This window comes from Neoarius graeffei, chromosome 25 (assembly GCF_027579695.1).
Source record: "Neoarius graeffei isolate fNeoGra1 chromosome 25, fNeoGra1.pri, whole genome shotgun sequence".
NCBI lineage: Eukaryota > Metazoa > Chordata > Actinopteri > Siluriformes > Ariidae > Neoarius > Neoarius graeffei.
The window spans coordinates 53,184,845-53,210,131 of record NC_083593.1 but is presented as its reverse complement, the minus strand read 5'-3'; the positions used below and the strand labels follow the sequence as shown (position 1 = coordinate 53,210,131).

General features: G+C 42.7%; 3 protein-coding genes across 3 annotated transcripts in view; all 3 read left to right on the top strand.

The window, feature by feature from the left end:
* The window catches only part of LOC132873205 (protein phosphatase 1 regulatory subunit 3C-like), a 36,887-nt gene extending 19,106 nt beyond the window's left edge, over window positions 1-17,781 (top strand). The window contains exon 4 of the transcript XR_009651543.1: window positions 17,746-17,781. The gene's annotated coding sequence lies outside the window, so the exon portion shown is untranslated. The remainder of the gene's footprint in view (window positions 1-17,745) is intronic.
* LOC132873662 (protein phosphatase 1 regulatory subunit 3C-like) lies at window positions 6,029-9,714 on the top strand. Its single transcript, XM_060909419.1, has 3 exons — window positions 6,029-6,153; window positions 6,275-6,332; window positions 8,206-9,714. The coding sequence occupies exons 2-3, from the start codon at window positions 6,319-6,321 to the stop codon at window positions 9,263-9,265; spliced, it is 1,074 nt and encodes a 357-aa protein (XP_060765402.1). The 5' UTR covers window positions 6,029-6,153; window positions 6,275-6,318; the 3' UTR covers window positions 9,266-9,714.
* Window positions 15,130-17,781, top strand: LOC132873204 (protein phosphatase 1 regulatory subunit 3C-like). The gene is made up of 3 exons (XM_060908547.1): window positions 15,130-15,279; window positions 15,428-15,483; window positions 16,388-17,781. Exons 2-3 carry the CDS (start codon window positions 15,470-15,472, stop codon window positions 17,340-17,342), a joined length of 969 nt encoding a protein of 322 aa, XP_060764530.1. The 5' UTR covers window positions 15,130-15,279; window positions 15,428-15,469; the 3' UTR covers window positions 17,343-17,781.
* Window positions 17,782-25,287: the final 7,506 nt, after the last annotated feature.

Here is a 25,287-nt window from a genome sequence, read left to right as displayed (position 1 = left end):
CAGAGAACATGTCAAAACAATGTTCAAATGCTTATTAAATACAGAAAAATGTAAATACACGAGACACATTGTGAGATCTAAACAACAGTTTCTGTTGTGTAATAAGACCCACCCACCCACACACACACACACACACCCACACACACACACACACACACCACCACCACCACTACTTCAAGAAACAAACCAAAAGTGAACTCAACATTTTCAAAATGCATTTCGCAACAACCCTCTATGACGAACTTCATCCATATCTCATGAGATTTCCATACCTTGTTTCCAAGGAAACAGTGTAAAGCTTTATCTCAAATCATTTATACAGTGGTGCTTGAAAGTTTGTGAACCCTTTAGAATTTTCTGTATTTCTGCAGAAATATCACCTAAAACATCATCAGATTTTCAGACAAGTGCTAAAAGTAGATAAAGAGAACCCAGTTAAACAAACAAGACAAAAAATATTATACTTGCTCATTTATTTATTGAGGAAAATGATCCAATATTACATATCTATGATTGGCAAAAGTATGCAAGCCTCTAGGATTAGCAGTTAATTTGAAGGTGAAATTAGAGTCAGGTGTTTTCAAACAATGGGATGACAATCAGGTGTGAGTGGGCACCCTGTTTTATTTAAAGAACAGGGATCTATCAAAGTCTGATCTTCACAACACATATTTGTGGAAGTGTATCATGGCAAGAACAAAGGAGATTTCTGAGGACCTCAGAAAAAGCGTTGTTGATGCTCATCAGGCTGGAAAAGGTTACAAAACCATCTCTAAAGAGTTTGGACTCCACCAATCCACAGTCAGACAGATTGTGTCCAAATGGAGGATATTCAAGACCATTGTTACCCTCCCCAGGAGTGGTCGACCAACAAAGATCACTCCAAGAGCAAGGCGTGTAATAGTCGGCGAGGTCACAAAGGACCCCAGGGTAACTTCTAAGCAACTGAAGGCCTCTCTCACATTGGCTAATGTTAGTGTTCATGAATCCACCATCAGGAGAACACTGAACAACAATGGTGTGCATGGCAGGGTTGCAAGGAGAAAGCCACTGCTCTCCAAAAAGAACATTGCTGCTCGTCTGCAGTTTGCTAAAGATCATGTGGACAAGCCAGAAGGCTATTGGAAAAAAGTTTTGTGGACAGATGAGACCAAAATAGAACTTTTTGGTTTAAATGAAGCGTTATATTTGGAGAAAGGAAAACACTGCATTCCAGCATAAGAACCTTATCCCATCTCTGAAACATGGTGGTGGTAGTACCATGGTTTGGGCCTATTTTGCTGCAGCTGGGCCAGGACGGCTTGCCATCATTGATGGAACAATGAATTCTGAATTATACCAGTGAATTCTAAAGGAAAATGTCAGGACATCTGTCCATGAACTGAATCTCAAGAGAAGGTGGGTCATGCAGCAAGACAACGACCCTAAGCACACAAGTCATTCTACCAAAGAATGTTTAAGAAGAATAAAGTTAATGTTTTGGAATGGCCAAGTCAAAGTCCTGACCTTAATCTAATCAAAATGTTTTGGAAGGACCAGAAGCGAGCAGTTCATGTGAGGAAACCCACCAACATCCCACAGTTGAAGCTGTTCTGTACGGAGGAACGGGCTAAAATTCCTCCAAGCCGGTGTGCAGGACTGATCAACAGTTACCGCAAACGTTTAGTTGCAGTTATTGCTGCACAAGGGGGTCACACAAGATACTGAAAGCAAAGATTCACATACTTTTGCCACTCACAGATATGTAATATTGAATCATTTTCTTCAATAAATAAATGACAAAGTATAATATTTTTGTCTCATTTGTTTAACTGGGTTCTTTTTATCTACTTTTAGGACTTTTAGAACATTCTAAAGGGTTCACAAACTTTCAAGCACCACTGTAAGGTGTGGCTCGGAGTAACAGCAAAGAATCTCATACTCACACACCCAAATCTCAACTCTCATAGTCCAACACACTCCGCATGCCTCCCAAAAACCTGTTTTACAACTGGTGATGATTGTGACATTACTGCAGTAACATTCAACTGTAGCAGTACTGAGGACACTTCAAGAGCACAAGCAAAATGTTTGCACAATTTTCAAAGTTAAATAATTTAACAAAACTATTTACAACCCCGATTCCAAAAAAGTTGGGACAAAGTACAAATTGTAAATAAAAACGGAATGCAATAATTTACAAATCTCAAAAACTGATTTTGTATTCACAATAGAACATAGACAACATATCAAATGTCGAAAGTGAGACATTTTGAAATTTCATGCCAAATATTGGCTCATTTGAAATTTCATGACAGCAACACATCTCAAAAAAGTTGGGACAGGGACAATAAGAGGCTGGAAAAGTTAAAGGTACAAAAAAGGAACAGCTGAAGGACCAAATTGCAACTCATTAGGTCAATTGGCAATAGGTCATTAACATGACTGGGTATAAAAAGAGCATCTTGGAGTGGCAGCGGCTCTCAGAAGTAAAGATGGGAAGAGGATCACCAATCCCCCTAATTCTGCACCGACAAATAGTGGAGCAATATCAGAAAGGAGTTCGACAGTGTAAAATTGCAAAGAGTTTGAACATATCATCATCTACAGTGCATAATATCATCAAAAGATTCAGAGAATCTGGAAGAATCTCTGTGCGTAAGGGTCAAGGCCAGAAAACCATACTGGGTGCCCGTGATCTTTGGGCCCTTAGACGGCACTGCATCACATACAGGCATGCTTCTGTATTGGAAATCACAAAATGGGCTCAGGAATATTTCCAGAGAACATTATCTGTGAACACAATTCACCGTGCCATCCACCGTTGCCAGCTAAAACTCTATAGTTCAAAGAAGAAGCCGTATCTAAGCATGATCCAGAAGCGCAGACGTCTTCTCTGGGCCAAGGCTCATTTAAAATGGACTGTGGCAAAGTGGAAAACTGTTCTGTGGTCAGACAAATCAAAATTTGAAGTTCTTTATGGAAATCAGGGACGCCGTGTCATTCGGACTAAAGAGGAGAAGGACGACCCAAGTTGTTATCAGCGCTCAGTTCAGAAGCCTGCATCTCTGATGGTATGGGGTTGCATTAGTACGTGTGGCATGGGCAGCTTACACATCTGGAAAGACACCATCAATGCTGAAAGGTATATCCAGGTTCAAGAGCAACATATGCTCCCATCCAGACGACGTCTCTTTCAGGGAAGGCCTTGCATTTTCCAACATGACAATGCCAAACCACAGACTGCATCAATTACAGCATCATGGCTGCGTAGAAGAAGGGTCCGGGTACTGAACTGGCCAGCCTGCAGTCCAGATCTTTCACCCATAGAAAACATTTGGCGCATCATAAAACAGAAGATATGACAAAAAAAGACCTAAGACAGTTGAGCAACTAGAATCCTACATTAGACAAGAATGGGTTAGCATTCCTATCCCTAAACTTGAGCAACTTGTCTCCTCAGTCCCCAGACGTTTACAGACTGTTGTAAAGAGAAAAGGGGATGTCTCACAGTGGTAAACATGGCCTTGTCCCAACTTTTTTGAGATGTGTTGTTGTCATGAAATTTAAAATCACCTAATTTTTCTCTTTAAATGATACATTTTCTCAGTTTAAACATTTGATATGTCATCTATGTTCTATTCTGAATAAAATATGGAATTTTGAAACCTCCACATCATTGCATTCCATTTTTATTTACAATTTGTACTTTGTCCCAACTTTTTGGGAATCGGGGTTATATCTATATATCCAAATAATACTGTGTAAATAGCATTTTGTTATTATTTGGATATAAAGATAAATAGTTTTTAACCTTGACAACCAGGACGGCATGGCTTTCATCCCCAGAAAGTTTGGTTGTATTGAAAATTGCCTTGGGTCAAGCACCGGATGAATTCATCCGTCGCATCCATGGAGGCATATGTGGGCTACCATAGCATTCCGTCACCACCATCAATCTCAAAATTTTCACGGAACAACATTCTGCAGAATGTGAAAGGTTTGCTTTGGGGGCAAGGCTTCTTTCTTGTTTTGCATTGTCTTGTTGAAATCCCCCTGGAAAAAGATGTCTTGAAGACAGAATATGTTGCTCCAAAATCTCAGTGTACTTTTCTGCATGAATGCACCATCACAAAAGTGTAAGTTACCTTTACCAAGGGCACTGACACAACCCCATACCATGACACACCCTGGCTTTTGGACTTGTTCCTGGTAACAGTCTGGATGGTCCTTTTCATCTTTGGTCCAGAGCACATGGTGTCCATTTCCTCCAAAAAAGACCTGGAATACTGATTCATCTCACCACAATACATGTTTCCACTATGTGATGGTCCATCCCAGATGCCTCCGAGCCCAGAGAAGTTGACGGCGCTTCTGGACAGTTAACATAAGGCTTCATTTTTGCACAGTAAAGTTTTAACTGGTGTTTGTGGATGTACCGTAGCTCCATATTGGAGCTTGACAAAGGTTTGCCAAAGTAATCCTGAGCCCATGTAATTATATCAGCTTTAGATGAATGATGGTTCTTGATGCAGTACCATCTGAAGGATTGGAGATCATGGGTGTTCAGATTAGGCTTGAGCCCTTGCCCTTTATGCTCCAAAATTCCTCCATATTCCTTCAATAGTTGAATTATATTATGCAGCATTGACAGTTAAACATCCAAATCCCTTTGTATCTTTCTTTGAGGAACATTGCTTCTAAATATTTCAATAATTTTCTCATGCATTTGTTGGCAAACTGGAGATCCTCGGATTATCTTTGTTCCTCAAAGACTAGGCCTTTACTGGATACTGATTTTTGTACCAAATCATGATTACAGTCACCTGTTGACATCACCTCTTTCAAATCACATCATTATTTCATTGTTTTACCTCATTACTAGCCCTAAATTGCCCCCGTCCCAATGTTTTGGGTTTTTTTTTTTTTGAATGTGTTGCAGGTCTGAAACACAGGAATGAAAGTACATTAGCTAACAAATGAAATTAAGTTGGCCAAACCAAAAAAAAAAGAAATATCTTGGGTTCATTCAGTCTGCAATGAAATACAAGCCAAAGTAAATTTAGAAATTGTCTTTGTTTGTTTTCCTTGCATTTTCCATACCATCCCAACTTTTTTTCTGATTTGGGTTTGCTTTTTGGTGCATATCTCATCTCATTATCTCTAGCCGCTTTATCCTGTTCTACAGGGTCGCAGGCAAGCTGGAGCCTATCCCAGCTGACTACGGGCGAAAGGCGGGGTACACCCTGGACAAGTTGCCAGGTCTTTTTGGTGCATATGTTGTATGAAATTTTCATTGACAAATATAAGCACAAATTTATCTGTGGTCATCTCATCTACACTTCTTTTCATGCTGCTCCAGTCTTGGGATTATGACTTTTTTTGACTGATTTTATTGTCACCAAACAAATTTACAACATATTTAAACATGTATTCTTTGTATTAAAGAATAAAATATTCCTAGAGTGCCAGGCGGCACAGTGGTGTAGTGGTTAGTGCTGTCGCCTCACAGCAAGAAGGTCCTGGGTTCAAGCCCCGGGGCTGGCGAGGGCCTTTCTGTGTGGAGTTTGCATGTTCTGTCCGTGTGGGTTTCCTCCGGGTGCTCCGGTTTCCCCCACAGTCCAAAGACATGCAGGTTAGGTTAACTGGTGACTCTAAATTGACCGTAGGTGTGAATGTGAGTGTGAATGGTTGTCTGTGTCTATGTGTCAGCCCTGTGATGACCTGGCGACTTGTCCAGGGTGTACCCCGCCTTTTGCCCGTAGTCAGCTGGGATAGGCTCCAGCTTGCCTGCGACCCTGTAGAACAGGATAAAGCGGCTAGAGATAATGAGATGAGATGAGTAGAGTACCAGATTTTTTTTGTTGATACCATGTTAGCATTCCTGGTAACCTTGCAACATTCCAGCATGACAACATGCTTTTCATTTTAGTGATTGCATTCTCTAAACTCTCATCAAGGGTGTAGTGACAGTGCAGTTTGGGTCACACCTGCAATCCAGGTGTTGCAGCTCAGTGCAACACCCATAATCATGCGTAGTATGACACTTGTAAATGATACAAAAGTGCACTGACAGTCTCATGTGGGAGTGTTTTGATCAGACTTCAAGGCTAAAGACATGCCACTTCAGACAAGCAGAAGAAAGCTGCTGCTGCTGAACAGCACTGGTACTGGGTGAGTAGCTTACACATTCTCCTTACTGGTGATCTAATATGGCCAGAAACTAAACAAAGCCTTATTCAGCATTCAATATTGTTGCACCTCAATGAAATTTACTTTTGAATTTTCTTTTCAGTGGATTTTTTTATTGAGAAGAAGCCGGGTTTTGTGGACACAGAAATGGCTGTTGCCAAGTAAGTCAGCAACAATTGTTACAAAGTGTATATACAGTAATCTCATTTTCCATTAATTCTGCATGCCACATCCATGCATTGGTTTGTTTCCTTGCTCTGACATTCCTGGTTCAAGTCTTCAGGAGCTCTTTATGCTTCAAATCAGACATGTTAAGGCATGACAAACTACGGTGGCTGGGAAGTGCAAAACAAAATTACAAAATGTGAAACACTTTTAGGGTGGCACGGTGGTGTAGTGGTTAGCGCTGTCGCCTCACAGCAAGAAGGTCCTGGTTCGAGCCCCGTGGCCGGTGAGGGCCTTTCTGTGTGGAGTTTGCATGTTCTCCCTGTGTCCGCGTGGGTTTCCTCCGGGTGCTCTGGTTTCCCCCACAGTCCAAAGACATGCAGGTTAGGTTAACTGGTGACTCTAAATTGACCGTAGGTGTGAGTGTGAATGGTTGACTGTGTCTATGTGTCAGCCCTGTGATGACCTGGCGACTTGTCCAGGGTGTACCCCGCCTTTCGCCCGTAGTCAGCTGGGATAGGCTCCAGCTTGCCTGCGACCCTGTAGAAGGATAAAGCGCCTAGAGATAATGAGATGAGATGAGACTTTTACCAAGGGCAAAACAAATTTATGTCTTAGAAAACAAATCGACAAGATGTTAAACACTTTTACGAGTGCTGAGACAAATGTACACTTGGCGGAACACTTTTACCAGTCCCGGAGCAAATTTACAAACGAAAATCTTCACGGAAGGGGAATGCACCAAATGCTGCAAGCGACCTGGAAGTACAGTGGCCGGGAAGTGATATAGCCAGTGGTCAATTCGTGTTCCCTGTGTCCAAAATCACTCACTATTCACAATATAGTCTTCTATATAGAATTCCCTATACCGGTAGAGTGAGTAGGGAGTAGTGAATGAGTGAGTGATTTCGGACACAGCCGTTGTCTTATTCTTTGTGCGCTTGGTCCTTCCGTCTGGTCTGTGTCCTTTAAAAATTCTAGAGACCGTCCACACGAACTATGTTAAGCAGTATATGTGTTTTCCAGAAAAGGGGCAAAACATCATTTGGTCACAGTCGACGTTCCGTCACCATAAACTCCATAGGAGACAACACAAATTGACCGCTCACTCTATCACTTCCAGGTTACTTGCGGCATTTGGTACATTCCCCTTTCATGAAGATTTTCGTTTTTAAATTTGTTTCGGGACTGGTAAAAGTGTTCTGCCACTTATAAATTTGTTTCGGTGCTCGTAAAAGTGTTTCGTGCCGTCAATTTGTTTTCTAAGACATAAATTTGTTTTGTCCTTGGTAAAAGTGATTTTTGCTCATGTAATTTTGTTCTATAAAATGTAAAAGTGTTTCATATTTTGTAATTTTGTTTCCCAGCCACCGCAGGAAACATTTTTTTTGTGTGTGTGTGTGTGTGTGTGTGTGTGTGGCTTTAGGCACTTGTCAGAGAAATTGTTTACAGGGACATTTTACTTGTGGTTATTGACAAAGTTGAGTGCAGTGAAGAATTCAAATCTTCAAGTTCAATTTCAAGAATTTACAACAAAATCAAAGAGAAAAGCCTGAATGTATTGAATGAAATAGATTTTTTTTTTGACAAAAGCCTCACTGACTACAGGCCTTATTTAAAGATGGCAGTTTAAGAGAGTTAAAACAGATATCTCAAGATTATTATACTTTTTTGAACAATCTGAGAAACCTCATAAACTAAATGTCTTAGTTGGCAAAATTCAATTAATTGACTCTTTAATTTTGTTCTGAGGGTATGCAAACTTTTCCAATCAACTATAATAATTTTAACTTTTATTCAAACCAAAGAATTGTAGTCACTCATCCATTATGAGATTACTCAAATATCATTTTCTTCTTCCCTAATTAGAGTCACGCCAGTGGATCTGGCCATGCAAAGGCGCCTGAATAGCCAGAATCCAGAACAACTTTTGGACCAACTTTTGAACATGCCCATACCGAGATACCATCGTTCTCTTCCGAGACCTCACATATATGATTCTCTGAGGCCCAAAGCTGCAAGATCTCCCCCGATTCCTGCCACTCCAGTGAAAGTCCTAAACTCTACAAGCCCTATTGGGACATTCAAGAAGAAAAAACCAGTGAAATGCCCCCCAAATCCTGTGTGCCCGGCAAGCGACCTAATAAACCCTGATGGGACATTCAAGAAGAAAAAACAAGTTGTATTCGCAGATGAGAAAGGACTGGCCCTGACTACAGTGCGGCTCTTCCAAGCAGATCCCCCAGTATCTGATGAGGAGGAGTTAACCCTGCCTGTCAAGATAAAGACTGAGTCATCTGTGCAAAGCAAGAAGCCACGTCTCCGGTTGGGTTTCCTTCAGCCTTCTGCTGATTCACCATCATACCGTGAAAGTTTGGCCAAATCTCTGGTGCATTTGGAGAGCTGCAACTTGATCTATGGATCGCTAGTGGGAAAGGTGAGGGTCTGCAACATCAGTCCAGAGAAAGCTGTGCATGTCCGCATCACGTACGACTCATGGAGGAGCCACCAGGACATCCAGTGTACCCCAGTCCAACAGAAGAATGAGAGTACAGAGACAGAACTGTTTGTTTTTAACATTCCTGTCCTTTCCTGTCCTAGTGAACAGGATCGTGTGGAGTTTTGCGTGTCCTTCCGTCCTGGATCTGGCAACATGATTTTGTGGGACAATAATGGTGGACAAAACTATCAAATCCTTGTGGAAGACATGGACTCAAAAGAAGTGTCCTTTGTTGAGAAAAAACCCTTGAGGCCCCAGAATGTTGAAATCGCCCAATCATTGCCCCTGAGAAATGGTCCAGTTTTGTATAAATCGGCAAAACTTGGCTCCCTCACTTCCGACAAGAATATGATTCCCATGGACAGACAGACCTTGACTAGGCAAGAGAACATTATCCCAAAAAGTAATTCTAACAATGCTGGCAAATAATTCTAGCATGGGTGGTGGGTTTTGTATATATCGGTCCCTTATCTTTTTCATTATCATCATCCATGTTGGATGAACTTTGTCATAAACAGACATCAAGTGGGACTGACCTACAGACAGACACCCATGTTTGTGTTACTTCGCTCCTCTCCAACTTGCCTGTGTGAGTCAGTGTTGACGACGTGAGACAGCTGTGTCTCTCTTGAGCCTTGTGCACCTGTATAGCAGATGTGTATCTGATCTGACAACAAACATCAGCACTTGCTCATAAAGTTCAGCCAATTTCAAGCTGTGAAGGTCTCTCACTTCCTGTGAGGTGGCTGTACTCCGACTAATAATGTACCTACAGATGTGAAATGACTCATGTCATATATGTAATATAACTATTTGAAAGTTTTCAATGTATATTCATTTATGACAAATGCACAAATAAAGATGTATTCTGAGATAAACATGACTTTGTGAAAAGAACTGTTTATTTGGTGCTCGCATTCTTCCACAGGCAAGAAATATGACAAGATCAAAAAAAGTTGTAAAAGTTGCAATTTACAGTATATTGCAAAAGTATTCATCCCCCTTGGTGTTTGTCCTGTTTTGTCACATTACAAGCTGGAATTAAAATGGATTTTGGGGGGTTAGCACCATTTGATTTACATAACATGCCTACCACTTTAAAGGTGCAATTTTTTTTTTTGTGACACAAACAATAATTAAGATGAAAAAAAAAAAAACAGAAATCTGGAGTGTGCATAGGTATTAACCCCCCAAAGTCAATACTTTGTAGAGCCACCTTTTTTTGCAAGTCTCTTGGGGTATATCTCTATTAGATTAGCATATCTATCCATCCATCCATTATCCATAACCACTTATCCTGTGCAGGGTCGCGGGCAAGCTGGAGGCCCCATATGGACAGTTGAAAGTCACACTTGGAAGATACTCTGGACTCTTACAGTAATGCGTTTATGGCTGAGGACTACAGTTGACTTACTAACTTTAGGACTGCAGTTGTCATGAACAGTTTTGCACTCAAGTTTCCATCAATGAAGAGTTCATAACATCAACGAAACTGACTTCATGTTAAAACTTAATGTTATAGTCATGTTGTCTGTCACCCAGATGAGGATGGGTTCCCTTTTGAGTCTGGTTCCTGTCGAGGTTTCTTCCTCATGTTGTCTGAGGGAGTTTTTCCTTGCCACCATCGCCACAGGCTTCGTCATTGTGGATAGATTAGGGATAAAATTAGCTTATGTTTAAAGTCATTCAAATTCTGTAAAGCTGCTTTGCGACAATGTTTATTGTTAAAAGCGCTATAGAAATAAACTTGACTTGAACATGCAAACTCCACACAGAAAGGCCTCTGTCAGCCAGTGGGCTTGAACCCAGAACCTTCTTGTTGTGAGGCAACAGTGCTAACCACTACACCACCATGCCACTTTAACACATCAAGTCACTGGGATTTTTGCCCATCTACAGGGCTGAGTTCCTGCATGTCAACATTGTAGCTCTTTGAGAAACACCTATAATCATGTGGCATGTTATGTGTCGATCTACGTTCCGACTCTCACGTATGGTCATGAGCTTTGGGTAATGACCGAAAGAACAAGATCGCAGAGACAAGCGGCCGAAATGAGTTTCCTTCACAGGGTGGCTGGGCACTCCCTTAGAGATAGGGTGAGAAGCACAGTCACTCGGGAGGAGCTTGGAGTAGAGCCGCTGCTCCTCCACATCGAGAGGAATCAGCTGAGGTGGCTCGGGCATCTCTTTCGGATGCCTCCTGGACGCCTCCCTGGGGAGGTGTTCCAGGCATGTCCCCCCGGGAGGAGGCTCCGGGGAAGACCCAGGACACGCTGGAGGGATTATGTCTCTCGGCTGGCCTGGGAACGCCTCGGTGTTCTTCCCGAGGAGCTGGCTGAGATGTCTGGGGAAAGGAAAGTTTGGGCTTCCATGCTCAGACTGCTGCCTCCGCGACCCGGCCCCGGATAAGCGGAAGAAGATGAACGAACGAACGAATGTTATGTGATGCTTCCTGATAATACAAAACAACGTGCCAGTACAGTAGGTTTATGTAAGTGTTTTGATAGGACATATTGCGTAAAGTCACAAGGCAAATTCAAACAAACTCTTTGAGACCAAAACAAAGCTAGTGCTAAACAATGAAGTCATTAGGTATTTTTTACTTTTTACTCGAAAGGCACTGGTTTTGCAAATAAATTAATGAATGCTGCCAAGTAAGTTCTCAACAGCAATTATTGCAATTTCTTGTAGGAAATAATATATAGATTTTCCATCAGTCCTGCACACTACACTAAAACCCAGTTCAGAGTTTAGTTTCCCTGCTCTGACATGACTGATTCAGTTCATCAGGAGCTCTTTATGCTTCAAATCAGACATGTTATGATAGGGAAAATACTGTGGCATAGCGGTTACCTTCAGGTCATTGACAATAAATTATTTAAAAGGATGATTACCTGCTATTATTCTTATAAAGTTGAGTGAAAAGGATCGGATGCATCTTGGGTTATAGGTGGAAAAGAAGGAACTGTAATGAAGAATTCAAAAGAATATACAGCAAAATCAACAGAATTGTGGGTGGTACAGTGGTATAGTGGTTAGCGCTGTCGCCTCACAGCAAGAAGGTCCGGGTTTGAGCCCTGTGGCCGGCGAGAGCCTTTCTGTGCAGAGTTTGCATGTTCTCCCCGTGTCCGCGTGGGTTTCCTCCAGGTGCTCTGGTTTCCCCCACAGTCCAAAGACATGCAGGTTACATTAACTGGTGACTCTAAATTGACCATAGGTGTGAATGTGAGTGTGAATGGTTGTCTGTGTCTATGTGTCAGCCCTGTGATGACCTGGCGACTTGTCCAGGGTGTACCCCGCCTTTCGCCCGTAGTCAGCTGGGATAGGCTCCTGCAACCCTGTAGAACAGGATAAACCAGCTAGAGATAATGAAATGAGATTAATTTTTGACATAAACGTCTGGATTCCAGACCTGATTTAAAGACAGCAGTTCATGAGGGTTATGAGAGAATCTCATCATTGTTTCATTTTGATGATTGAGAACAATGTGTGAAACCTACAACCCTGATTTCAGAAAAGTTGGGATGTTGTGTAAAATGTAAATAAAAACAGAATGCAATGATTTGCCAACCCTTTTCAACCTATATTCAATTGAATACCATCCAAAGACAATATTTAATGTTCAAACAGATAAACTTTGTTGATTTTGTAAATATACACACATTCTGAATTTGATGCCTGCAACATATTCCAAAAAAAAGTTTGGAAAGGGGTATTTTTACCACAATGTTACATCAGCACATTTGGGAATTGAGGACACTAATTGTTGAAGCTTTGAGCGTGAAATTATTTTTCATTCTTGCTTGATATACAACTTCAGTTGCTCACCAGTCTGGGGACACCATTGTATTTTGTATTTTGCCCCTCATAATGCGCCTCACATTTTCAATGGGTAGCAGGCAGGCCAGTTTAGCACCTGCACTCTTTTACCACAAGGCCAGACTGTTGTAACATGTGCAGAGTGTGGCTTGGAATTGTCTTGCCGGAATAAATAGGGACATCCATGAAAAAGATGTCATGTGGATGGCAGCACATGTTGGTCCAAAAACCTGTTTGTAACTTTCAGCATTAATGCTGCCTTCACAAATGTGCAAGTTACCCATGCCATGGACACGAAGACACCCCCATAACATTACAGATGCTGGGTTTTGAACTTTGTACTGGTAACAATCTGGGTGGTGCTTTTCCTCTTTAGCCTGGAGGACACAATGTCCATGACTTCAAAAACAGTTCCAAATGTGGAATTGTCAGACCAGAGCACACTTTTCCATTTTGTGTCAATCCAGCTCAGATGAGCTTGGGTCCAAAGTATTTAGTGGTGTTTCTGGATGTTGTTGATATATTGCTTTCGTTATGCATGGTAGACGCAGCAACAAACTGCATTTACCAACAATGGTTTTCTGAAGTGTTCCAAGCCCATGTAGTAATTTTCAGTAATTACACACAGGTGTAACTTGTGTTATGTTACCTACTGGTTCAACCGGACTCCTCGCCGTTCACAGCCGATGCTCGACTACACCCTTGCTGCCACACCTTTCTCCAGTCACGTTGGTTTTTAATGGCGTGCCACCTGAGGGATCAAAGGGCACAGGTATTCAGTGTTGGTTTTTCACTTTACCCATTGTGTGCAGAGATATCTCTGAATCTTTTATTGATATAATGAATTGTTGATGGTGAAATCCCTAAATTGCTTGCGATTATATGTTCATAAATGTTGTTCTGAACTAAGTAAATTACACAGGGAAATGAATACTGAAGTCTGAGTAAAAAATACTGTCATGAGCATGCAGCATGGAAGAAGACTCTGGAGATAGAAATCTTAGTTTCTCAGTCTTTAGGCTGTGCTACTTGCTCTCGATAGAGAGCACTGGCTTGACTGCTTTATTAGCATTCGCTAACACTACTGATGAACGCTACACCAGCTGGAAGGTGACATTACTGCTGCACTGACTCACAGTTAAGCTCACGTTGGCCTTCAAGAAGGCCTAGGGTGATATACTTTTAGTCATCATTAACACTCACTCATTAGCACTCACTCATTAACATCAGCTGGAGAGACCATATCACCAGTTCGGAGCTGTACAGTGATATCCCCCATATTTCAGACAAGATCGGCTACAGGAGACTTGGCCTTGCTGGTTATTGCTATCGCCACCCTGACCTTCCCGCAAGTCAGCTGGTGCTGTGGTGCCCAACCCATGGTCATCTGAGGACAGGCTGCTCTCCAGTCACCTTTCTAGACACACTAATGAGGGACACTGGGGCTCAGAGTCTCTCTAAACTAACATCGTGTATCAACAATTGTGATGACTGGGCCACCAGGCATATAGCTCGGCTGAGGCCACATTGACATGACTTGACTTAAATATTAAAAACTTGATTAAACCTGTATTCTGAGACAAATGTAACTTTGTGAGACAAAGAAGTATTTATTTATACCAAACCAGAATCATTTTAAGAAGTTCAAAATCCTTAACTATACAAAGTTATATCTACTCAAAAATCTTTTCAAGAATTCAGAAAGAGTTTATGCCATGGAATAGTTGACTGTATGTTATATTTTGCTGGAACATGCAGTATAAATATTTGTGCATATTAAAAATACAGAAAAAATTGATGCATACATGGTGGTGCAATGGTTAGCACTGTTGCCCCACAGCAAGAAGGTTCTGGGTTCAGACTTCGCAGCTGACTGGGGTCTTTCTGTGTGGAGTTTGCATGTTCTCCCTGTGCCTGTGTGAGTTTCTTTCAGGTACTCGGGTTTCGTCCCACAGTCCAAAGACATGTGGATTAGGTTAACTGGCTACTTTAAATTGCCTGTGAATGTGAATGGTTGTTCATTTCTGTGTTTGCCTTGTGATAGTTGGGCGACCTGCCCAGGGTGTATCCCACCTCTCACCTGAAGCCAGCTGAGATTAGCGCCAGCTTCCCCCATGACCCTGATGGATAAATGGTATAGCTAATGGATAGATGAATGGATGGATAGCTAGATACATTATTTATTATGATCATCAAATCTACGCTTCTTTTCATGTTGCTGCAGACTTGAAGGCTATAATTCCTAAACTGACTACACTGTCAGTAAGTCAAAGCATATTTCAGTCTTTGAAATCATAAGTCTTGAGGAATAAAATATTTCTATACTGGCAGATTTTTTTTCCCAACATTTCAACCCGACAAAGTACATTTAGTGATTAATTATAAATTCTTCTACAGGATGGAGTTTCAATGCAGCTTTGGCTACTACATGTTGCAACTTGCCGAGAAACGCCCATGATAAAAAGAGACATGGTGAGTGATTCTTTCAGACGATACAAAGCAGTGTGCTGGAGGGCTCGTCTGGGAGAGTTTTTATAGGACCTTCAGGGTAAAGACACACGTTAAATACAGAAGACCTTGTTCTGACCAAAACAAAGTTGCTTCCCAACAGCAAAAGGCATTAGGTGAGTTATTTACACTTTTCCTTATTGCTGATTATCTTATTGCATTTTGTTAATGGTTTCCTCAGAACTGCACAGCAATGTATGTACATTTTCAGTTTTCAATATTGCTGCACCACAGTGAGATTTAATTCTGGGATTTTCTTTTCAGCACACTTTTCATTGAGAAGACGCTGATTCTGCAGACACAGTCATGAATGCTACCAAGTAAGTCAACAAGTATTCATAACACTTTTATGAAATATTATAACCACTTTCTGTTCATTCTGCATGCTGCACCCAAGTGCCGTTTTGTTTCCCTGCTCTGAAACTCAATGTGGTTTATAGGTAGAAAAGACGAAACTTGTATGAATAATTTCAAGAATATACAGCGATATCAACAGAGAGTAGCTGGTTTTGGTTTTTTTTTTTTTAATATATAAGCCTCCTGGATTTCAGCCCTTGGTTAAAGAAAGCAGTTTATGAGGAAACCGTAAATGCTAAAGAAGGCAACTGGACTTGCTTGAAATTCTTGAAGACATTGCACCTCTCATCCCAAAGGCTTCTTCAGTTCTGTCTGACTAATGTGGCATTCCAGGTACTTAATTTCTAGTGGACCAAAAGCAACCCTAAGGAGAGTCATTGAGGTCACACTGGTTGTTCACCCTCTCAGTCATCCTGTAGGTGTTAGGGTCACTAGAGGCCGGGTGTGAACAGTGTTAGCAGCCTAGAGGGTCCCCAATAGTCAGACAGAGCTGAAGAAGCCTTTTGGATGAGGGGTGAAATATCTTCAAGAATTTCAAGCAAGTCCGGTTGCCTTCTTTAGCACCTATGGTTTACTGGATGACTGAGAACCTTCACAGACCGTTTATGAGGATTAAAATAGAAATGTCAATATTATTCCATCAACATCAATGTGGTTCACCATTTCTTTTTCTTTTTATAATTGAGAACAAGCCATGAAACCTAATTAAAAGTCTTGGTTGGAAAATTAAATTTCTTTGACTCTTTCAATCTATCCTTTCCCATTCAACTATATTAACTTTAACTTGATTCAAGCCAAAGAACTGTAACCACTCTATGCTTCAATGTGAAATAGTGCTCTAATATCTTTGTTTTCTTTCCTAATTAGAGTCATGCCAGTGGACTTGGCCATGTATATGTGCCTGAGTCGCCATCCTCCAGTCAGACAACTTTTGGTAATGTCCACACTTGGTTCCCAGCGTGCTCTTACTACATGTCATCCTGCATGTGATTCAAAGTGGCCCAAACCAGTGAAATGCCCCCGAAATCCTGTGTGCCCAGCAAGCGACCTAATAAACCCTGATGGGACATTCAAGAAGAAAAAACAAGTTGTATTCGCAGATGATAAAGGATTGGCCCTTACTGCAGTGCGGATCTTCAAATCAAATCCCCCGGTACCTGATGAGAAGGAGCTAACCTCATTTGTCAAGATAAAGACTGAGTCATCTGTGCAAAGCAAGAAGCCACGTCTCCGGTTGGGTTTCCCTCAGCCTTCTGCTGATTTACCATCATACCTTGAAAGTTTGGCAAAATCTCAGGTGCATTTGGAGAGCTGCACCTTGACCAACGGATCGCTACTGGGAAAAGTGAGGGTCTGCAACATCAGTCCAGAGAAAGCTGTGCATGTCCACATCACGTACGACTCATGGAGGAGCCACCAGGACTTCCAGTGTACCCCAGTCCAACAAAAGAATGGGAATGCAGAGACAGAAGTGTTTGTCTTTAACATTCCTTTCCCTCCCTGTCCTAGTGTACAGGATCGTGTGGAGTTCTGCGTGTCCTTCCATCCTGGATCTGGCAACATGATTTTGTGGGACAACAATGGTAGACAAAACTATCGAATCCTTGTGGAGGAAGTGTACTCAGTTGAGAAAAAACCCTTGAGGCCCCAGAACTCTCAAAGCCTCCAATTATTGCCCCTGAGAACTGGTCCAGCTTTGTATAAAAGTCTTAATTCACTCACTTTCTCTGAGACTACGAACAAAACCTTGAGTAGGCAAGAGAACCATATTCTAAAAACTACTTTTCACCCTAATTTTAACAGTGCTAACAAATTAAACTAGCATGAACGGTGGGGGGGTTGTATTTCGGTCCCTTCTAATTTTCATCCTCATCATCTGTGTTTGATGAATTTTGCTTAAATCAGCATGAAGAGGGAGAAAAGACAGGCGGACAGCCATGTTTGTGTTCTTTCTCTCCGTTCCAACTTGCCCATGTGAGTCAGTGGTGAGATAGCGAGACAGATTTGTATGTCTTGAGCACTGTGCACATGTATATCAGATGAGTATTTGTTATGAAGTGCATTAGCAAACAATTTCAAGCTGTAAGCGTCTTTCACTTCCTGTAAGGTAGCTGTACAGAGACAGATCATTAATGTAGCTGCAGCTATGAAATGACTCATGTAATATATGTAATATAACTTTGAAAGTTTTATGTATATGTATGTTCACTGATTTAAAAAAAAAGTTGAAAATGTTAAATAAACACATATTCAGATACCAACATGACTGTGTGAGAAGGCATCTTTGTTTTGGTGTTGGTATTCTACCACAGACAATAAGAAACATTACAAAATAAGTAAAAGTTGGCTTTAATGCTGGTATAAAAGGCTGGGGATGCAAAAGTAAACAGCTGAAGAAGGTCACTCATCTGCTGGACTGTGAATATGTGAATATCAATTAAAAATTCAACTCAATTTTCCACCCACACCTCCTCCTTTAGCTTCCCACTGGAGCTAAAAGGCTAAGGTAACTAAATACATGCCCAATCTTTACACATTCCTTATACATGAAAGGCAAGGCAAGGCAAGTTTATTTGTATAGCGCATTTCATACACACAGGCAATTCAATGTGCTTCACAAAAAATAAAAGCATAAGAACAGTAACAAAGAATTAAAGTAAAAGTGAAATCATTAAAATCCAAAATTAAAAAGAAATTAAACTAAAGAATTAAAGTAAAATCATTAAAATCAAAATTAAAAGAAATTATGTTAAAGGAAATGAATTACACTTTAGGTAAAAATTAATCAAGTGAAAGCATCTGAAAACAGCTTTGTCTTGAGCCTGGATTTAAAACTAACAACAGTAGGAGCATTTTTGATATCATCTGGAAGTTGGTTCCAAAGCTTAGCAGCATAGCAACTAAAGGCTGCTTCACCACACTTCGTTTTGACAGCTGGTATTACTAGCAAGTTTTTCTCCTGTGATCTAAGGTGGGGTTTACATTAGACCGTATCAGTGGATCATCAGATTAACGTTTTTAAAACGATTAGTGTGCACACAGCAACACCAATACACGATTTGCGTGCACACAGCAACGCCAATACACGGATACGCTCGGCTCCGCAGGCATCCTGCGCTCCAAATCACTCCGCCCTGAACAGCGAGTGCCCTCTGGAGGGTGCGCACTCTGGCCCTACGCAGCTCACAGAGCGCGCGAGTGAAGTGCACAAGCAGTGATTCGGGACTGAGCCGCTGTGTGTGTGATCCCAGCGCATATCACTTACCACTTGCAAGTGGAAGGATGGCAAGCCTAAAGACAATCATAACTACACAATGGGCAGTATTTGCATCAGTATTTGCAGTATTTTCATACTTTTATACTCTTTAATGAAAGGTGATACAAGGCGGAAGTCCGAGCTGTTTTTCAGCAGTTGCGTCACATGACCAACGCCAGCGAATCAGGAAAGTGGATGTCACAGTGACGTTGTCCAATGACGACGCCAGCTAGAGCTCAGCACAGCGTATCCGTGTACCTGCATATTCTCAATGTTTACACAGCACCGGACCTGACACGATCTGGATTGAATACGTGGACCCTGGCGGATTCCCGTTTCCCGGCGTTTCCAGCCGTTTTAATGTAAACGGACAGTGCATCCGCGAAGAAAACGAGACAGATACGGTCTAATGTAAACTTGGCCTTAGAGACCTAGTTGGTGCATATAATTGAAACATATCCAGTAGGTAGCTGGGTCCCATCCCATTTAATGCTTTAAATAGAAGAAGTAATGCCTTAAAGTCAATTCTATAGCTCACTGGGAGCCAGTGCAGAGACCTTAGGATTGGAGTGATATGGACTACCCTTTTTGTTCTTGTAAGAACCCTTGCTGCTGCATTTTGTATTAGTTGAAGCTCTTTGATGGTCTTTTTTGGAAGACCTGTGAAAAGGCTATTGCAGTAATCAACCCTACTGGAGATGAAAGCATGAATAAGTTTTTCTAGATCATGCTTTGACATGAGACCCCTGAGTTTAGAAATGTTTTTTAGGTGATAGAATGCAGACTTTTTTACCACTTTCATATGAATGTTGAAGTTAAGTTCACTGTCAATAAGGACACCAAGGTTTTTGACAGTATCCTTTGCTTTAAGCCCCTTAGTTTCAAGAACAGTGGCAATCCTAAGCCTTTCCTCCTTTTTGCCAAATATAATTATTTCAGTTTTATCTGCATTCAGCTGAAGAAAATTGTGAGACATCCATTTGTTAATTTGGTCAATGCATCTATGAAGAGACTCAAGAGGGGCATAGTCATTAGGTGACATAGCTAAGTAAAGCTGAGTGTCATCTGCATAGCTATGGAAGTTTATTGAGTTATTCTTAATAATTTGTCCAAGTGGGAGCATATAAAGGTTGAATAGTAATGGTCCCAGGATTGAGCCCTGGGGAACCCCACAGTTCAAGGACACGGGTGATGAACTGTGGCCTCCAATGGCCACATAAAAAAATCTTTGTTGTAGGTAAGATTTTAACCAGTTGATTACTATACCAGTAAATCCAACCCAATGCTCCAGTCGATGTAACAGTATGAAATGATCTACCATGTCAAATGAAAAAAAAATGGTTGAAGGTCTGGTCTGGAAAAACAAAAGATACTGGTTAGAAAGGTTCCCAGGAATTAGAACCATTTAAGTAGCTTTAATTATCCAAAGAAACATTGCAGAATCCTTAAAGGATTTTCACCGATCAGCCATAACATGATGACCACTGACAGGTGAAGTGAATAACATTGATTATCTCATTACAATCACACCTGTCAAGGGGTGAGATATATTAAGCAGCAAGAAAGAGAACAATCAGCTCTCGAAGCTGATGTGTTGGAAGCAAGAAAAATGTTAGATTAGATTAGATAAAACTTTATTGATCCCTTTGGGAGGGTTCCCTCAGGGAACTTAAGATTCTAGCAGCATCATTACAGATAAACAGAGAAAAGAAATGGAGAAAACTTCTAGATAAATTAAAATAAATTAAGTATTTACATATACAAATATAAAAGAATAAGATATGGGGAAGAGAGGGGGGAAAGGGGGGAGAAGTGGGGTTAGGGTAAGTGTGTGTGTGTGGGAGGGGAGCAGGAAAGATATTGCACTTTATATTGCACATTGTCCAGTATTGCTTATTGTTAGGCTAGGCTAGGCTACTGCTCCTTCCCGTCCTCTGTCCTCCCGTTACCCCTCCTCCCCCCCCCCCCCCCCCCCCAGAGAGGAGTTGTACAGTCTGATGGCGTGAGGGACAAAGGAGTTTTTGAGTCTGGTCTTCCTGCACTTGGGAAGGAGCATTCTGTCACTGAACAGGCTCCTCTGGTTGCTGATGACGGTGTGCAGAGGGTGACTAGCATCGTCCATGATGTTCAGTAGTTCGTCCATAGTCCTTTTCTCTGCCACCATCACCATAGAGTCCAGCTTCATGCCCACCACAGAGCCGGCCCGCCTGATCAGTTTGTCCAGCCTGGATGTGTCCTTCTTGGATGTGCTGCCCCCCCAGCACACCACGGTGTAAAACAGGACACTGGCGACCACAGACTGATAGAACATCCACAGGAGTTTCCTGCAGATGTTAAAGGACTGCAGCCTCCTAAGGAAGTATAGCCTGCTCTGTCCCTTCCTGTATAAGTGATTGGTGTTGCAAGTCCAATCCAGCTTGCTGTCCAGCCACAGCCCGAGGTACTTGTAGGAATCCACAGCCTCCACCTCGACTCCCTCGATCAGAACTGGTTGTGACCTTGTTCTGGACCTCCCAAAGTCAATGACCAGCTCCTTAGTCTTTGAGGTGTTGAGCTGCAGATGGTTCCTGTTGCACCACACAGCAAAGTCCCTCACCAGGCTCCTATACTCCTCCTCTCTGTCATCACTGATACACCCAACGATGGCTGTGTCATTGGCAAACTTCTCAATGTGACACAGCTCCGAGTTGTAGCAGAAGTCCACGGTGTACAGGGTGAAGAGAAGAGGGGCCAGCACCGTGCCCTGGGGTGCTCCAGTGCTGCTAATTACAGTGTCAGATGTGATGTCCTTCAGCCTGATGTACTGCGGCCTGTCAGTGAGGTAGATGGAGATCCAGGTGACCAGGCAGGGGTCCACTCGCATCCTGTTCAGTTTGTCCTGAAGCACTAGGGGCTGGATGGTGTTGAAGGCACTCGAGAAGTCCAAGAAGAGGATCCTTACTGTGCCATTTCCCTTATCCAGATGAGAGTGGGCTCAGTGTAGCAGGTAGAGGATGGCGTCTTCCACACTAACACCTGCCCAGTATGCAAACTGCAGACAGTCCTGGGCATGTTGTACCTGGGGTCTGAGGAGGCTGAGGAAGAGCTGCTCCAATGTCTTCATCAGATGTGAAGTGAGCGCCACCAGTCGGAAGTCGTTCAGCTCGCTGGGCCGATTCTTTTTGGGAACTGGAACGATACATGATGTCTTCCAGAGGGTTGGCACTCTCCCCAGCTGCAGGCTGAGGTTGAAGATGCGTTGAAGTGGTTCACCCAGTTCAGCAGCGCAGGTCTTCAGTAGTCGTGGACACACCTTGTCCGGGCCTGCTGCTTTCCTGGGGTGAAGCTTCCTCAGTTGACCTCTGACCTGGTCTGCAGTAATGCATAGAGGAGTTTGTGTTGAGGTGGGGAAGGAGGGGGCTGCTGTGATGACTGGGGGGAGGTGTGTTGAGGGAAGAAGGAGAAATGGCTGCAGTGAGGGAGAGGGTGGGGGGGATGTGGGCTGGTTGAACCGATTGAAGAAGTCATTCAACTCGTTCGCCCTCTCCACTGTCCCCTCAATTACTCTGGTCTTTGTATTGTGGCCTGTGATGGTTTTCACACCTTCCCAGACCTCCCTCATGCTGTTCTCCTTCAGGTTCTGCTCCACCTTTCTCCTGTAGCTGTCCTTAGCTTCCCTCATGCAGTGTTTCACCTCCTGCTGCGCTGCTTTCATCGCCTCCCTATCCCCGCTCCTGAAGGCAGCCTTCTTCCTGTTGAGGACAGCTTTGACTTCTGTGTTACCCATGGCTTGTTATTAGGGTAACACCATACAGTCTTAGCGGGAGAGACCATGTCTGCACAGAAGTTGAGGTAATCTGTCAGACAGTGTGTCAGCCCCTCTATGTCCTCACAGTGTGGGCTAAGCAGCACATCCCAGTCCATGATGTCATAACAGTCCCTGAGGGCATCTCCCATTTCAGGGGACCACCTCCTGATGGCGCTAGTTGTTACAGGCTGCCTTTGAACCAGGGGGGTGTACTTTGGCTGTAGAAGAACCAGGTTGTGGTCAGACTTCCCTAGTGGGGGGAGGGGTGTGACTCTGTATGCATCCCTCACATTAGCATACAGCAAGTCAATTGTCCTGTTGTTCCTTGTTGGACAATCCACAGCCTGGTACAAAGCAATCAAAGTAGAGTCCAAAGTAGCATCATTAAAGTCCCCAGAAATTATGATAAATGCCTCAGGGTGCTGTGTCTGCAGCCTTGCTGTGACAGAGTGAATCCTCTCACATGCAGTGGCTGTATCTGCCCTCAGAGGGATGGAAGCACAGATGGTGATCACGTGACTGAACTCCCTCGGCAGATAATATGGCCGCAGGTTAACGGCTAGCAGCTCCAAGTCCGGGCAACATAAAACTGTCTTTACGGAGATATGTCCCGGGTTACACCAGCGACTGTTAACATAAATGATGAGTCCCCCATCTTTGCTTTTCCCGCATGTGTTATGGCCCTTTTCCACTACCCTTTTTCAGCTCACTTCAGCTCGCTTCAGCTCACTTCAGCCCGACATGGCTCACGTTTCGACTATCTAAGAACAGCACGACTCAGCTCGCTTCAGCCCTGCTCAGCCCCCAAAACTCGCACGGTTTTGGAGTAGGGCTGAAGCGAGCCAAACCAAGCTGAGTGAAGCTAGGGGCGTGAGCAGACACTCCCCTGTGCACTGATTGGTGAGGAGGAGTGTCCTCACACGCCCATACACGCCCCACGAGCACGCTGGGATCTGTAAACACCGTAAACCCGGAAGAAGGAGAATTACGAGAATTATGAAGCCTTATGCGCCTCGCCTCATCTATACGCTCTTGCCAGTATCTGTTGGCGTTGTCAGTGACAACAAGCCACAGCACCAAGACCAGCAATACTAACGACTCCATGTCCTCCATGTTTATTGTTTACTCTCCGGGTTGTGAGACTACCGCTTAAAAGGTCACTGATGTCACTGTTTGCGCCGCCTAACGACATCACGTGACGTCCACCCACTTTCGCTAACTCCACCCAATGTGTCCACCCACTTCCAGCCAGCACGGTTCAGCGCGGTTGTAGTCGAAATGCAACTCCAACAGCCCCACTCAGCTCCACTCAGCACGGCACGGCTCAGCCCAACTCAGCCGCGTTGGTAGTGGAAAAGCGGCATTAGTGTCTCTGTTGGCTCTCACAGCAGTGAATCCCCGTAGGTCCACATTAGCATCCGGTACAAGGTGTGTTAGCCATGTCTCCGTAAAGATAAATAAGCTGCTCTCCCAGTAAATTCGCTGATTGTTCAGAGCGGAAAGCTTGTCGACTTTATTCGGCAGCGAGTTCACATTCCCCATGATAACGGAGGGAATGGATGGTTTGTAGCGCCGCCGGTTGTCCGCTAGCCTAGCCTTTAGCTTAGCTCCAGTTTTGCAGCCCCTGGGTTGTTCAATTTCAGTTCACATACATGTTTGTGTATGTGAACATAAAGTGGCTTAATTACTGTAGCTGACATTATAATATCAACCTCCAAGATCGCACATTGATTTTATTTATTTCCTGCTCAACGGCTTCTAAAGATAGACACAATGGAGACTGTTATGTTGAAAGAATATGACTCATACATAAGATTTGACAGACACCCCCACTTTTTTATCAGTGTGGAAAGCTGATAAACATGATAAGAGATTTAAATATAGCAAATAATGTTTGACAGTAAAACAGGAAGCATCTACAGTATTTTCAGAAAGTGCCAATACAGGAGGGAGAAAAACACAAATGTAGCAGATAATGAAACTCACGTAGGCTAGTGTTAAATATAGGGAACATTTATATTTATATAAATTTCATGTCAGTATAATGGAACTGCATTATCATCTGCACTAATTCCAGGATTCTAGTCAAACCCCATTTCCAAAAAAGTGGGAAGACTGTGTAAAATATAAATGAAAACAGAATGCAAGGATTTGCAAATCATTGCAACCCTATATTTCATTGATAATAGTACAAATACATCAAATTTTATTGTTGTTTGAAAAATATATGATTCTTTTCATTTTGAAAAAGTTGGGACAGGGGCATGTTTATCACTGTGTTGCATCATCTCTACTTTTAACAACACTCTGTAAATGCCTTACCAGTCCCAGGAATCAAACCAGCAACCCTGTGGGCCCAAGGCTGCTTCCCGAACCTACAGGCCACAGCTGCCCCCATGTAGTTTTGAAAGCAATTCTTGCCTGATATATGATTTCAGCTGATCAACAGTTCAGGGTCTGCTTAGTCATATTTTTTGTTCTATAATTCACCAAATGTTTTAAATAGGACATCTCATCTCATCTCATTATCTCTAGCCGCTTTATCCTTCTACGGGGTCGCAGGCAAGCTGGAGCCTATCCCAGCTGACTATGGGCGAAAGGCAGGGTACACCCTGGACAAGTCGCCAGGTCATCACAGGGCTGACACATAGACACAGACAACCATTCACGCTCACATTCACACCTACGGTCAATTTAGAGTCACCAGTTAACCTAACCTGCATG